Source organism: Halichoeres trimaculatus, unplaced genomic scaffold (genome assembly GCF_033239565.1).
Source record: "Halichoeres trimaculatus isolate MK-OKI-2021-1 unplaced genomic scaffold, fHalTri1.1 fHalTri1_scaffold_13, whole genome shotgun sequence".
NCBI classification, from domain to species: domain Eukaryota; kingdom Metazoa; phylum Chordata; class Actinopteri; order Labriformes; family Labridae; genus Halichoeres; species Halichoeres trimaculatus.
Genome location: NW_027437191.1, coordinates 8038362 through 8051268, shown reverse-complemented (window position 1 = coordinate 8051268; position 12907 = coordinate 8038362). Strand labels below are relative to the sequence as shown.

The following is a 12907-nucleotide window of genomic DNA, read 5'->3' as shown; positions in this document are numbered from 1 at the left end:
AAAGTTGTTGTTTATTGCTCCTCTGTAGCTTTATGTCATCACTTTGTGTGCTTTTAGGTGCTGGAGGTCCATGAGAACTTGGACAAGCAGGTTCCTGAGGACTACGAAGATGATCTCAGTGAAAAAGAGAAGGCTATTGTGCGAGAGATGTGCAACGTGAGTGCAACACTTTACCTTCTTTGCAGTTCTACTCCCTGTATCTCCCAGCACTCTGCCTTTGATTCATGCTGGCCCTGTGCTTTAAGAGACAGTGGTTTCAGCTGCCTGGATGCGTGAAAACTCATTTCCAAAGAAGAAATGGGAAGAGCATGAGCTGAGCGTGTGATCCACCATGCAAGTCATCTGTTAGGACTGCTGAATAACTTATGTAACACATCACAAATCCAGAAGAAATACTGAAGTCAGGACAGTCATGCAACTTGGTTGATGCAGTCTGATGTGTTACACTCACCCTGTACTATGTGCTTTGGATATAAAGCATCTCTGTAAACAAAGAAGCCTTATGGCACAGCGTTATTTGTTCTGTCTGATGGTCAGATTTCAAATTCTGTTCCGCTTGGTGCAAATCAGGTCAGCCTTTGAGCTGATTCCTCTAATGAGGAAGCCTCATTTAGACTAATTTGGTTTGGAATGACACTTGCACTAGTGTCCCCAGCACAGCGCTCCCACTTGCTTCCTCTTTTCTTTCTCTCTATCTTTCCATCACCCTCCCTTTTATTCCATGGTCCCAGCTCCACAGCCAACTCTACACTGTAAGTAGAAGCTTGTAGTTGAGCTGTCATAGCAATTAAAGTAGAGCGGCAGGGAAAAGAGCACCCACCACCCCCTGCCTCAGCCTCACCCCTCCATTTCCCTCCCCCTACTCTCCTTCCATCTTTCTCTGTTGGTGCTGAAAGGCCTGGTTTGGGATAAAAGGTCTGCTGATTAGGGGAAGAATGAGAGCAGGGCTATCTAGGCCCTGCAGAGGTATGTGACAGGACAGGAATCTGGGGGGAAACTACAATGGTACCTCTGTAATATCACTGGGGTCTCCCACAGGGCCCTCTCCCTGAGAAGCGGAAAGATCTCTGCTTCAGTAAAGACAGAGGACAGAGATTCAGAGATTGCTCCACCATAACATGCATGTATGTGTGTGTGTGAGTGTGTGTGTGTGAGAGAGTTTGCAGACTCTGCAGCTCAAAGCCAAACTGTGAGCATTTGAAGATTTCACTCTTGAAGAAGAAAGCCTTTTTCTGTTTTCAGCCTTGCCTCACTCCTTCAGTCTCTGCCTGTAAGTCTGCCTGTCTCTTCCTCTTCCCCTCTCTCAACTTCTGTCTCTGCCCTCGTTCGCAGGTGGTGTGGAGAAAGCTGGGTGATGCAGCAGGATCAAAGCTGTCCATCAGACAGCACCTCTCTGGGAACCAGTTCAAAGGGCCGCTGTAGCACCGCAACCAGAGGAGGAGGAGAAAGAGATCAGGATTTACAGTACCTACACTCACCTGAAAACACCTCGTACTTCTTGCGCCTACACAACCCATCATGCCATGCTCCCTACTGCCTACAGCACCCAGCATTCCTTCAACAAAAGACTGGCTAAGAAAACGACTTCATGGACCTGTCAGTGTGTTGTTCACATGTACGAAACATGTTCCTATCTCAGAGTTTATGAAGCGTTGACGACTGGCAGCTAGTTTCACTGATACACCACTTCTCTTTGTTGATTTGATGCTTCCAGCTACACAATGCTCTCTCTCCAAACGCTATCAACACACTCCCCTTTCAGCCCTTTATAATATAGCTGTGCTACACCAAGCTAGCGATACGACATGGTTTAAAGCACAGACGTGAAGAGGCCACAGGAGCGGAAATCTCTACACTTGTTGCTGGGGTGTGAAAGCAACATGGTGGTGGTATCTTCAGATGAGTTTTGATAGTACCTCCTATAGAGACCCTAGCTCCTGTCACATGTACTGCCCCCTAGTGGTCAACGAGTATAACTAGCATTAGCATTCTAAAGTGTTAACTAATGTGAAACCCACTGTGACCTAGCGCCTTTTGCTCATACTAAGACAAGTCTATGGATAATAAAGTCTAGAGATCACTGTTAACTTGTGTATATTATGTATAAAACCATAGCACTACTTCATTGTTATTGTTGATTTTTCTTTTATCTATTTTGTATTCTAGCGTGGCCATGTGATCAATTATTTAGTTTGAGTCGCACACAACAGCCAGACCTTAAACAGGGTTTGCTTTTGGTAAAAAAAAACAACAGAACATATATATCTTTGTTTTCATTTTTTATTCTTTTTCAGATTAATTGCTATTATTCCTTTTTCTCTGTAACCTGAAAATGTATCACAGCCATTCTAAATCAAACCATCTCCATGCGTTAATTGATAGATCTTACTTTGTGGAATTAACTAAAACTGTATGCTGTGTGCATGCTTGACAATCATTTTCTCAGGTTGGGAGGGCTACAGCTTTACCTTTGCCCATCTGAAACAGCAGTGCGTGTGTGTGTTGTGGTGCTTGTGTGTGTGTGAGTGTGTGTGAGTGTGTTTGCTTGTGTGTGTGGAGACTGAATGGTTCTCTTACAGCTGTAGCATCTACCTGTGAATCCTCTTTTTCTCTATTGAACCCTGATTACAACTCGGTTTAAGACTGCTGAAGGCGTTTGCTGAATCCACACAAAAACCTTTATCCCAATAAAAGTAAAATAATAAGAGTTCATCGTCATTGCTGATGAAAAACAGTTACTCTACTTGAGCACAGTCTTTTCTCTTGGATTCAGCAGGTGTGTTTATGCAGTGCATGTTTCTTAAGGTTGAATCTATTTTTTTTTCTTAGAATATGAGAGATAAGTCTTCCCTTAGGTGTCTCCTGAAAACACTAACATTTAAATATGAGTATTCCTTGATGTCAGAATGAACAAACGCTGTTTGTCAAAGTATTTATTGCCAGGTTTAGATAGAGATGGGAGCGCTATCAGTGACTAAACAGTCTTATTTTAGATTTATCAGATTTACTCAAACTGTAAAGTTATTTCATAGATACGTTTAGTGACTGACAGCCCCATCTCTAGTGTTATTTGTTCCAAATTAGAACATTTCTAAGGCTAATCGCCATGCACCTCTCTTCTTTCAAATGATGGCTCAAAAATAAATCAAAGTGTGGTTTTATAAAAAGTGTCCTTTTTTCTAGGAACTAATTTGAAGCCATGATACAATTTTGAATACTTTATAAAAAAGGCATTTGATTTGAAATGTGCCACACTGTTTCTGCATGGTGTTTTGATTTGGAACTCAACTGTGTTTTTTAAACATCTAGAGTATTTCTTTCTTACTGTCTTTCTTTCTGCCTAAACGCTAAAACCACAGTACATAATCCTAGAGTCTACGGAGTAAAAGTCGATTCCTGTAGTAACTAGCATGGCTGTGACTTCTTTTCTTGAACTTCACTGATAAGATGAATATTTGGCAGATGAAAAGAAAACATCAAATAGGCCACTTTTAGAAAAAAAATGGGGAGAAAATAAAGAAAGTTGGTTAATGAAACTGTCCAGTGTTGTCTTTACGCGGTGGAAACAGACTGTTTAATATAGGATGGGTGGAACAAACGTCTTAGCGAGAGGAAATGTTGTTTCTTTAATGATTGAGTTACACTGCCCTCTGGTGGACTGGGTGCTGAAAATACTGCCACAAACTGTATTCGACTTCAACAACCACATAACGTGAAGGGGGAAAAAAAAGATTTTACAGCGATTCTAATGAATTGTTTAAGGTGAAAATTAATCGTTGGGTTGTTTGGAATTGAAAAAAGAAAAGTATATATGGTTGAGAGTTTAGTAGAAAGTTAAAATGAAGCTAGCAAAAAAACAGGGAAGTCACTGGATTTCTGATTAATATTAACGCTCATGATTTAAGTTTGGAGGGATATGCTGAATTGCTAAAAGCTGTACAATATACTGGGCAAAAATCAATTAAGAAGGCTATCTGAAGGTTTTTAAAAAACAGAATTAACCCTTGAAATAACCATGCTTCATGGCTAAACCATTGAAATTGCACTGGTAATGTATAAACCCTTTTACACAGCTAGCTTAAAGTTGGGAGACATTTTGATTCAGTAAAAAAAATTATCTCTTGACATAACAAATCAAATGACTCAAAAATAGGTTTAAGTTTTAGTAAGGATAAAGTTGTGGTGGCTGACAGTGAAGTTGAGAGAAATATGCTAATAAATAATGGCGACAACTGCTAGCTAAAATAGCAGGAAAGCTAGCATAGCGTTATGGATGAACATTTGACATAGTTCACTAAAAGAAAGTATGGTTTACATGAAGCTGCTTTAAGGAGTGATTAACAGTTCTGAATTAGCTTTAAGGTGAAATGTTTGTCAAGTACATTTCTATGTTGGTTAGATGTGTGTAGCACTTCGTATTTATCAGTGGTACTAATTTTGTTCTTGCCAGTTCTGGCCCACTTGCCCATCTGATAGGATAACGCTAAAGGTGCATTAAAAAAATAATAATAAAATCCTAGGTTGAAAATATTACGAATCCAACATCTACTAACAACTTCTTGTTGGCTGTTTCACCTTATAAACACCATACAAACACACGGGCCTTTCAGAAGTAGGAAAATCTTTATTATCCTAAGTGCCACACAGACAAAAAAAAAAGCTGCGTGCAGGATACAGAGAAGAGAGGCCTAACTAAGGCACACATGGATAAAACGCAAAGGAAAAAAAGCCCAATGAAAAGCTCAGATATGTACAAATATACCTCAAACTGTTCAGTGTTAGACATGATTGGTTTAATGAGAGGTTTGTCAAACTTAGGTTCATGTGTAATTTCACTAAAACTAATGAGACAGGTATGACAGCGTCTAATTGTACATGTAAAATTTCATATCAAGTACTAGGAGTTTTAACATTACAAGTAGTAACACGACAAAAACAGCATGTTTGAACAAACTGCATTTTCACAGGTATATTTGAGTGATATCTCCTTTGTGGACCAGAGAGCTGCTTTTCAACCATCAAGTTTTTTGCACCGTTTCTATTTCAGCAGAATGGTTGGAATGTGAAGAAAAGAAACAGGTTGCAGAAGCAGAGACACTTGTATCACTGGGATTTCATGAAAACTTAAAAATAACTAAATCAGGCAACAGAATATTGAAAGATGTCTAAGACTCCACTTTAGAGTCCTTGAAGTAAAAATTGTTCCTCATTTTTACTTACAGAGCATGTTTGGAAAAAGAAATAAAAAGGGGAAATAAAAGTTCTGACATTTCTCGATTACATTTTCAAAACAATAACAAACAGGGGACAGCTTTTGTTACATGTTCCTGGACCCAGGCACACGCACAAAGAGTACCATCCTGTACATGTCTGAAATGTTCATTTTAGCGTATTACAGGAATCTAGGCAGGTCAGGTTCTCCGAATACCACTTTACTTGTGGTCATGGGAACCTGACTTGGTGCAAACCATCCAGGCCTCACTTTTACTTTCAAATCTAGTTGTTGTGAAGTCACCACGAAGAACAAAAGTCAAGAAAGAGCTGAACAAACTCGTCCTCTGTTTAGATCCTCGTCACTCTTTCTCTGCAGCTGCACAGCTACAGTTCATGCTCCTGTCTCACTCTCATCTCATCCATCCACCCCGGTTTAAGGGCATGCCAGGCGGAGGAGGCAGGGGGACCTGTGACTGTCCTGGGGGCACTGGAGGTGGTGGAGGGTACCCAGTAGGTGGGAGGGCGATACCTGGAGGCGGCATACGTGGAGGGGGTGGAGGATAGTTGTTGTAGCCTGGTGGTGGATAGGTTGGCGGCAAGCTGGGAGGTGGGTATGAAGAAGGTGGAGGTGGAGGGCCTGGAGGAGGTGCAGCAGGTGGTGGGTACACATGGGGGTGGTATGGCGGAATAGGGGGTGCGTAGGTTGGAGGCATGGGAGCGTAGGATGGACCTTCTGTCTTCATCATGGACTGCAGGCTTTGGAAGCCTTCTCCAGACATGTAGGAGCTGCTGGTGGACATGATGTAGTTCGAAGGCGGCGGTGGAGGAGGGCGATGAGGTAAGGGAGGGGGCTGGTGTGGAGGTGGGGCATGAGGAGGAGGAGGAGCAGCTTCACTTCCTGGTTCAGCTTCTGTGGGCGGGGCTGGAGCTGCAGGTTTGCGTTCTGAGTGAGAAGAGAAAGAGAAAACATTTAAAAATTAGATCATCTGTCCCGTAAAAACCAAAACCCCTTAATCAGTCCACTTTGATCTGAAGTAACCTCTCCATTCTCAGACTGTGAGCACACAGCCAGACCAGGACTGGCGGGCTTTAGCCACATAGGAGGTCTCATTATCAGGCTCAGGCTCTAATCAGATTGGTCTGGGAGAGGTTGGGAGCGTGCGCGTGTCAGGAAACATCATGTCCAGACGCTTTACTAGTTATGTAAGCAGACTAAAGACTTTATGTTGCTTTCCAAGCTGGAGTCCCAGGCAGGGGGTCCTGGCAGCTCATTACAAGCATTTCGGTGGCACACACAAACAGACCACATGTACCCATGCTCTACTATGTAGACGAGAAAACAGCAGAAAAAACATTCACCTTTACCTGGAGGAGGCTGTGATGTGGGCAGAGGGGGCATGGGGCTCTCCAGTCTGGGAATCTTTGATCCCACTTGTTCTGTGAATTCAACACAGTTGTCAACATTTTGTTCATTGAGACATTAATATCATAAATCTAAGAAACAAAAAATTAAAACACAAAAGAATCAACAGAGGAATTTCAGTGGGTGAACAAACATCTAAAGAATCTGGTTTAAATCCTGCAGGAAAATTAGGTTTGTTAAGAACTTACCGGGAGCTTTTGGTTCTTCTTTAGGGGATGCCTGAAAATAAGCAAACGTCAAAAAATGAGCAGGCTGTAGCATCTGTTGAGTATTAAAATACAACATTGTGGGGTATTGAGACGGGTACTTTCCTACTGGTTATTGTTCTCAGGCTGAGAAATTCATGCATGGTACTCACATGTGAGCGTTTGAGCTGGCGTGCTGGGCTGCCTCCCTGAGGTGAAGTCTTCTTAGGGGGTGGGGGAGGAGGGTTGGTAGCTGGAGGTTGTCCCTGTGGGGCTGGAGGGGCTGGGAGCGGAGGAACAGAGGCTCGCTCCTTCTCCTGGATCTGCTGTGGGATGGGTTTATTCCCCTGAGAGTACAGGTCCAGGATCTGGTGGCAAATGTCTTGAACACAAAGACATGTTTGTCCTGAGTCCGTAAAGTGATAAAAGAAAGTCTCTCATGCAGCAAGTGTTGGAGCTACATGGTAAGTACCTTCAAGCAACTCCACTGGGACATCCTGGACAAACTGCTCCCACCAGCGGCGAGACGACTGCTTGGCGGTCCACTCCTGGATGTCAAACTTGCAGAGGCGGCCGGCTAGGTACATGACAGCTACTGCGATGATCTCTGGCTCCCACTGCAGGGACAGCATGGTGCACAGGCTGCAGGGACAAAGAAATGTTATTGCACTTCCTCTTTGATTGTTATTAATGCTGTGTGCATCCTAAACAATTATAAAAGTGTGACACCACTCAGGACCTTTTTCTTCATAAACACTTCACAGGCTGCGAAGCCTGAGCTATAAGTCGTAGTAAATGCACATTTTTTTGCATTCAGTATGTGTGATGACAGATTTACGGAATACAAAGCACATCCTGAGCATGACGACTGAAGATGTCATCTACAACACACAGAGTTTGCATGCAAACAGCTCACCTGTCATTGACAAAGGTCCACGCCATCTGCAACACCTTGCACACTTTATTCTTTTCCCCTTTAAAAAACAAAACAAAATCTCAATAAGTCTACCAGACTCTTAAGACCATGAAGTATTTCCACCCTCTGCGAGGAGCTTCACAGCACTTTTCCTATCTCACCTTTGAGCTGTTTGACGTAGCGCAGCAGGAACATGTAAGGGTGCTCCACCTGCAAGTCGAATTTGATCGTCTGGAGCAAGATTCTCTCCAACACCATCACCTCTTCCTGTTGAAAGACGGGATGCCTCAAACACTTTTGTTGATGAGATTGCAACACACCAAAGTAAGGCAACGAAATACTGAATTTTAGTTACTGCACCAACTTTCTACCTTGCACATGTACCAAGACAATTTACATCATATCCAAGATATTCAATGTACTCTGGTATATTAAAACCCACAAGGTTTTTATAATAACTGATTCTTTACCTTGTAAACTTTCCAATTTTATCCAGCTACTTGAAAAGAGCATATGGTTTTAAATGTATAGAATAAGATTTAAAGGAACGTGTAGAAATAGAAACATTTAGTGATATCTAACAGTTTGATATTTTATCCTCTCCCTGGTGAGGTTTTTCAGGCATGCCTAGTTTGAAAAAGACCCTGGGATAGACCCAGAACATGATAGAGAGATTATTTCTCTTGGCTGGTCTGGAAACATCTCATCAACCCCTCAGAGGAGCAGGTGGAAGCAACCAGGGATAGAGGTCACTGGTCTTTGCTGATGATACTGCTGTCCCTGTGGCTGGTAACTGTAAAAATCAAAGCTAACTTGACACAATATTGTCAAAATATTAGCTGACTTTTCCTGTCTGTTTGACAAAATTTTATCAACTTTGCTATGTTCTAATTTTGATCAGACACATTTTAAATCTTCACGTTTAGGACAAGACAGAGGCATGTTTGCAATTTGGGTTTGACATCACAGAGAACACTGCAGGCAGCTTGGACAGCAGACTATGAGCCTGTTTGTATGACCTGCTATTTTGCCTCTACTGAATGTAGAGACAATATGCTAAGTTAACATTGTTTAATATATGTTTGTCTTTTTCAGCCTGCTGTAACAAAGCCACCGACTCAGAATCAGAAGAAGGGCTTACAGACCTGTTTCCTCGTGACAGATCAGAACTCAATGTTTTTTAACAGTGAAATTATAGGTTACTGCAGCTTACAGTAAATCAACCACAGTATTGATTTTAAGATGTTAAAATGTGAATTCATAAGTAACATCAACTTTTAGTTTGTAAATAAAAGTCGAGAATTTAAGTTAATAAAATGTGAAATTGTAACTGCAACTTACAGTTAGTGAACAGAAGCTACGGTTTTAAGTTATTTAAGCATAAAAACATGAGTTACTGCAACATCAAGTTGAATAAACAGAAATTAGAACTGTAAAAGTTAAGCCAAATAAATGTAAAAACTCAAAAGGTTAAGTTTATTAGCTTAACTCAAAATTTTGCTGAAGTTTGTTGCCTTGAGATTTTGAGTTCTCCCAGCTTTTCTGTTTTGTAGTGTAGCTCTGTTTGTGAAGTGACAGTGGCCTTCAGAGACAAAAAGCTCTTGTGATGCATAACAAGTATCATCCAAAATCTGCCAAGTTATTTTTTTAACCACCAAAATATCTACTGGGGCACAGATGGGCTTGTGGTCTAGATTGTGCCCCGTGAGGTTCACCCTTGAAAGGTTGGCCCAGGTTTGATTCCAGCCTATTTCCCACTGTCACCTTGTTTTCTACTCTATCCACTATCCTATCCTCTCTAATTAAAGACATAAAAAGCCTGAAAAATAATAAAATGAGAAACAAACGAAAAACATCTATTGGTGAAGTTTTTCCATGGACAACAACAACAACGCTTCTCTTCTTCTCCAATGTTACTTGTTTTGTCTGTTTTATATGTTCTGTGATGTGGTAAAAACATATTGGTGCAAAAGCTTAGCACCCATTACAATGGGAGAAGAAGAGGTTAAATTATAATCTTGTCCCAATCAAACTCTAGAATTCCTGGACTGCTGAAATAGGACTGGAACGTTTAAACACAGTTTAAGAAAAATAAAAAAAACACCACCTTGGGATCATCTCCAAACTGGGCAAACTGCATGTCATTCAGCAAGAGGCGGGCTGTTTTAATGATGTCTCTGCACTTCTTTGGGGTTTCCTCTACTTTTCCTGCCAGGAAGAGGCAGCAAGCACCCGTCACCTGTTGACAGAGAAATCCGACCATTAATCACACTTGTCTATTTTAATCCTAGGAACAGGAAAATTTGAGAATGTTCATCCACTGAACTCACATATCTGGGGAATTGCTTGAAGGAGTGAAACATATAGAAACGATGGAAATAAATGATGCCAGTTGCCAGTGTGTCATAGTGTCTGATGACAGTCAAGGAAACCACAGAAAACATTTACAGTTGATAACAATTTCTGTTCTTACTATGCCAATCAGCCATAATATTTCAACTTCCTTCTTGATGATGTCTTTTTCAAGAGAGGATGCCATGTGTCATTAGCTAGTACACTGTTTTCATCTTAAAGAAGTTACAATGAGCTATGGCTGGTACAGCTTTTTAAATTTTTTTAATAACTCTAACGAAAAAGGATACAGGCCAAGTCTGGTCCCCACGTCAAAAATGAAGCGGGCGCCTTCTCTCCGATACCGGGCCTCTGTGCCAGGGTCCAGACCTTCAGACTGAGAGGGTGTGTGGGCTAAATCCTTCTTGTCCCAGTACCAGCATGGCTTAATGTGGTCCAGGATCCCTTGGTTGGTCATTGAAAGGTTCTCCTTGGAGTCCTTCATTGGCTGAGGAGAGGTGACAGAGGATGGGCCTGCTGCACTGGGCTGTTAAGTTACAAAGCAAAGAGAAATAAGTTGCTGTGAAAAAAATTGTCTATTTATGTTTAATACATTAGTAACAACCATCTGCTTTAATCCAGATAAAAGCTGACAATTTAATTGCAATTTCACTGTTTATTGTATCGGAAATATTAGCTTTTCCAATGACATATTGCAAAAGTCTGAATCCATTTGAACGAAACGAAAACTATGTTGTGCTTTCTCAAAGAGTACGGTTACATTTAACACTTTCAATACACCCCTGATAATGACGGCTGCTTCCTTTAACACAGTAAACAATGGCCTAATGTAGGATTAATGGGTGCCAATTTAGTGATTAAATAGAAGATACTCTGATATTTACTTAGATTAAAAAGTGATAGGGTTATCCCCAATCAATTATTTTATCATACTCCACGCCCTGATTGGGATTAATTCACGATTTAAAATGTATACTTGAGACAACATAGATTACCCCATAAAACAATGGAACCGGTCCCTGATTTAGTTTCTCAAATACCAGAAAACATTGTAAAAGTCATAAAATAAGACAAGAGAAAATAATGTGGAGGTTTCCTCAAACATAACGGAACGATTGTCATGCCATACCATCCTGTGTGTTAGAGACACCAGTCACTCTTACAATGACAATAACACTACAAAAAAAAAAAGATTAAAAGCACCATACGTAGTAATAATGAGTGGGTGTCCCGAAAAAAACGGAAGAGGTTTTAGAAATTGACGTGATGGAGTCGCACGAGCGGCGAGTCAAGCTAGCGATACAAGCGCTTAAAGTTGCTGCTACGAAGCTAACGTTGCCATACATCAGAGAATAATGGATGGAAAAGATGGTTAAGCAAAGGCCAAGACTTCTGAATGTAAGTTATGTGCGACAGTCTGACTACAGTATATGGATATTTTCTGAAGCAGATAAATTAAAGTTAACCATTGAATATTAACAGGTGACACTCTACGTTAGCATCTTCAGCTAACACACTTAGTCCACCGCTTAGACTCGAAACGAGTTAAAAACCACATCTGTTATGACCCATCTGTCCACAACAAAACACATTTCCCACCTTTAACATGAAGCCGACAGAGTCAATCACCCCAAAACAGACGATAGGAACGATTTATCGAAGTTATTCACAATAAGTTGGCTAACAAGTGATCAACAACAGTCCCCATCGTAACAAGGGCACCGCCATTTTGGAGTACGTCAGAGGCTGTTGGGCAACGTCATCACGCAAATATCTGATGCACGTGTGCTGAAGTCAAATGTCGAATAAACTTGTCTGTCTGGTCTGTGTCTGACTTGACTCAAGCTTCTTCGACTTCTAATTCTTAAGGAAAGTAACGCTTGTTTAAGAGGCCACTAACATGTGTTAAAAGATTGACAAATTATTTCCAAATATGTCCACTAGAGGGAGACAAATAATCACACATGGACATAAGCTGCCAGGACCGTAGAATCTTAGATACGAATGCAGTCATTGGATCAAATGACTCATTTGCTAAACCAGTAAGCATTAAGGCCCCATTGGGTTTGTTTTTGTTTTTTTGTTTGTTTCGTTCGTTTTTGTTTTTACTTGCACTGCATAAGACAGTAACACCTACCAAATCTTATTTATGTTCTTAAGTGCTATTCATTACACAGCTAACACTATCACCACAAATATAATTCAGTACACTACATGTTGGTCAGGGACTCTCTTCTCTTTACATCATGCAAAACAGAGCTGTATTAAACCCCTACATTATTATTGAAAGTATGTAGTATTTTGGGGTCTATTATAGAAATTATTCCATTAAATTTATTTGTTTGAGACACAGAACGTTTCATTAACATTAAAGAAACAAAAATCAAGAGTTTGAACAGAGATGTTGTCAGGGGACAGGTTACTGTAGGATTTTTAGCCCCATGAAACAAAAATCTTACACTTCAGGATAGTCTTAATATTCAACCATTTTTCAAGGCTCCATAAGTCATGGGTACTTAACATTATTTACTAATTTCTCCCTATGTGGCGTCCCTGCACCTGGATTTTAGCCTTTGTACATGGGGTGCCTACTTTCCCAATTAATCTGAAGCAGCACCAGCTTCTGTCAGTGTATCTTGATTTGCCTGTAACAGTAAGAACTATGTGGGTTTGGGCACATTTCAATTCAAGTTGTCCTGTGGAAACGAGATGCCTCTATCAGATTGAGAAGGCAACTCTGTGCAACTGAATCTTTTTTTTCCATACATAAAAGTAAAGTTGCACCATTCTTTTTCTTCCTGAGTAGCTTAACTTTTC

At 40.8% G+C, this 12907-nt stretch overlaps 2 protein-coding genes across 5 annotated transcripts in view; one reads left to right on the top strand and one right to left on the bottom strand.

Moving 5' to 3' along the window:
• The window catches only part of ccdc85cb (coiled-coil domain containing 85C, b), a 57621-nt gene extending 54101 nt beyond the window's left edge, over positions 1-3520 (top strand). For all 4 annotated transcript variants that reach the window (XM_074684902.1, XM_074684901.1, XM_074684904.1 and 1 more), the window contains 2 exons: positions 58-156; positions 1333-3520. In XM_074684902.1, coding sequence (XP_074541003.1) covers positions 58-156; positions 1333-1422 — 189 coding nt within the window. In that variant the 3' untranslated portion in view covers positions 1423-3520. The remainder of the gene's footprint in view (positions 1-57; positions 157-1332) is intronic.
• Positions 3521-4634: 1114 nt separating this feature from the next.
• On the bottom strand, positions 4635-11851 carry ccnk (cyclin K). The gene is made up of 11 exons (XM_074685943.1): positions 11690-11851; positions 10381-10616; positions 10069-10150; positions 9846-9977; positions 7900-8005; positions 7739-7796; positions 7295-7464; positions 6996-7204; positions 6826-6856; positions 6580-6651; positions 4635-6157 (listed from the first exon to the last, which is right to left on the bottom strand). The coding sequence occupies exons 1-11, from the start codon at positions 11696-11698 to the stop codon at positions 5625-5627; spliced, it is 1638 nt and encodes a 545-aa protein (XP_074542044.1). The 5' UTR covers positions 11699-11851; the 3' UTR covers positions 4635-5624.
• Positions 11852-12907: the final 1056 nt, after the last annotated feature.

Bases quoted from the DNA above. Each gene is read 5' to 3' on its own strand.
- ccnk (XM_074685943.1), bottom strand. The intron at 9,978-10,068 runs GTGAGTTCAGTG...CTCTGTCAACAG, and splicing joins TCAAGCAATTCCCCAGATAT to GTGACGGGTGCTTGCTGCCT. The intron at 7,797-7,899 runs GTGAGATAGGAA...TGTTTTTTAAAG, and splicing joins CTACGTCAAACAGCTCAAAG to GGGAAAAGAATAAAGTGTGC.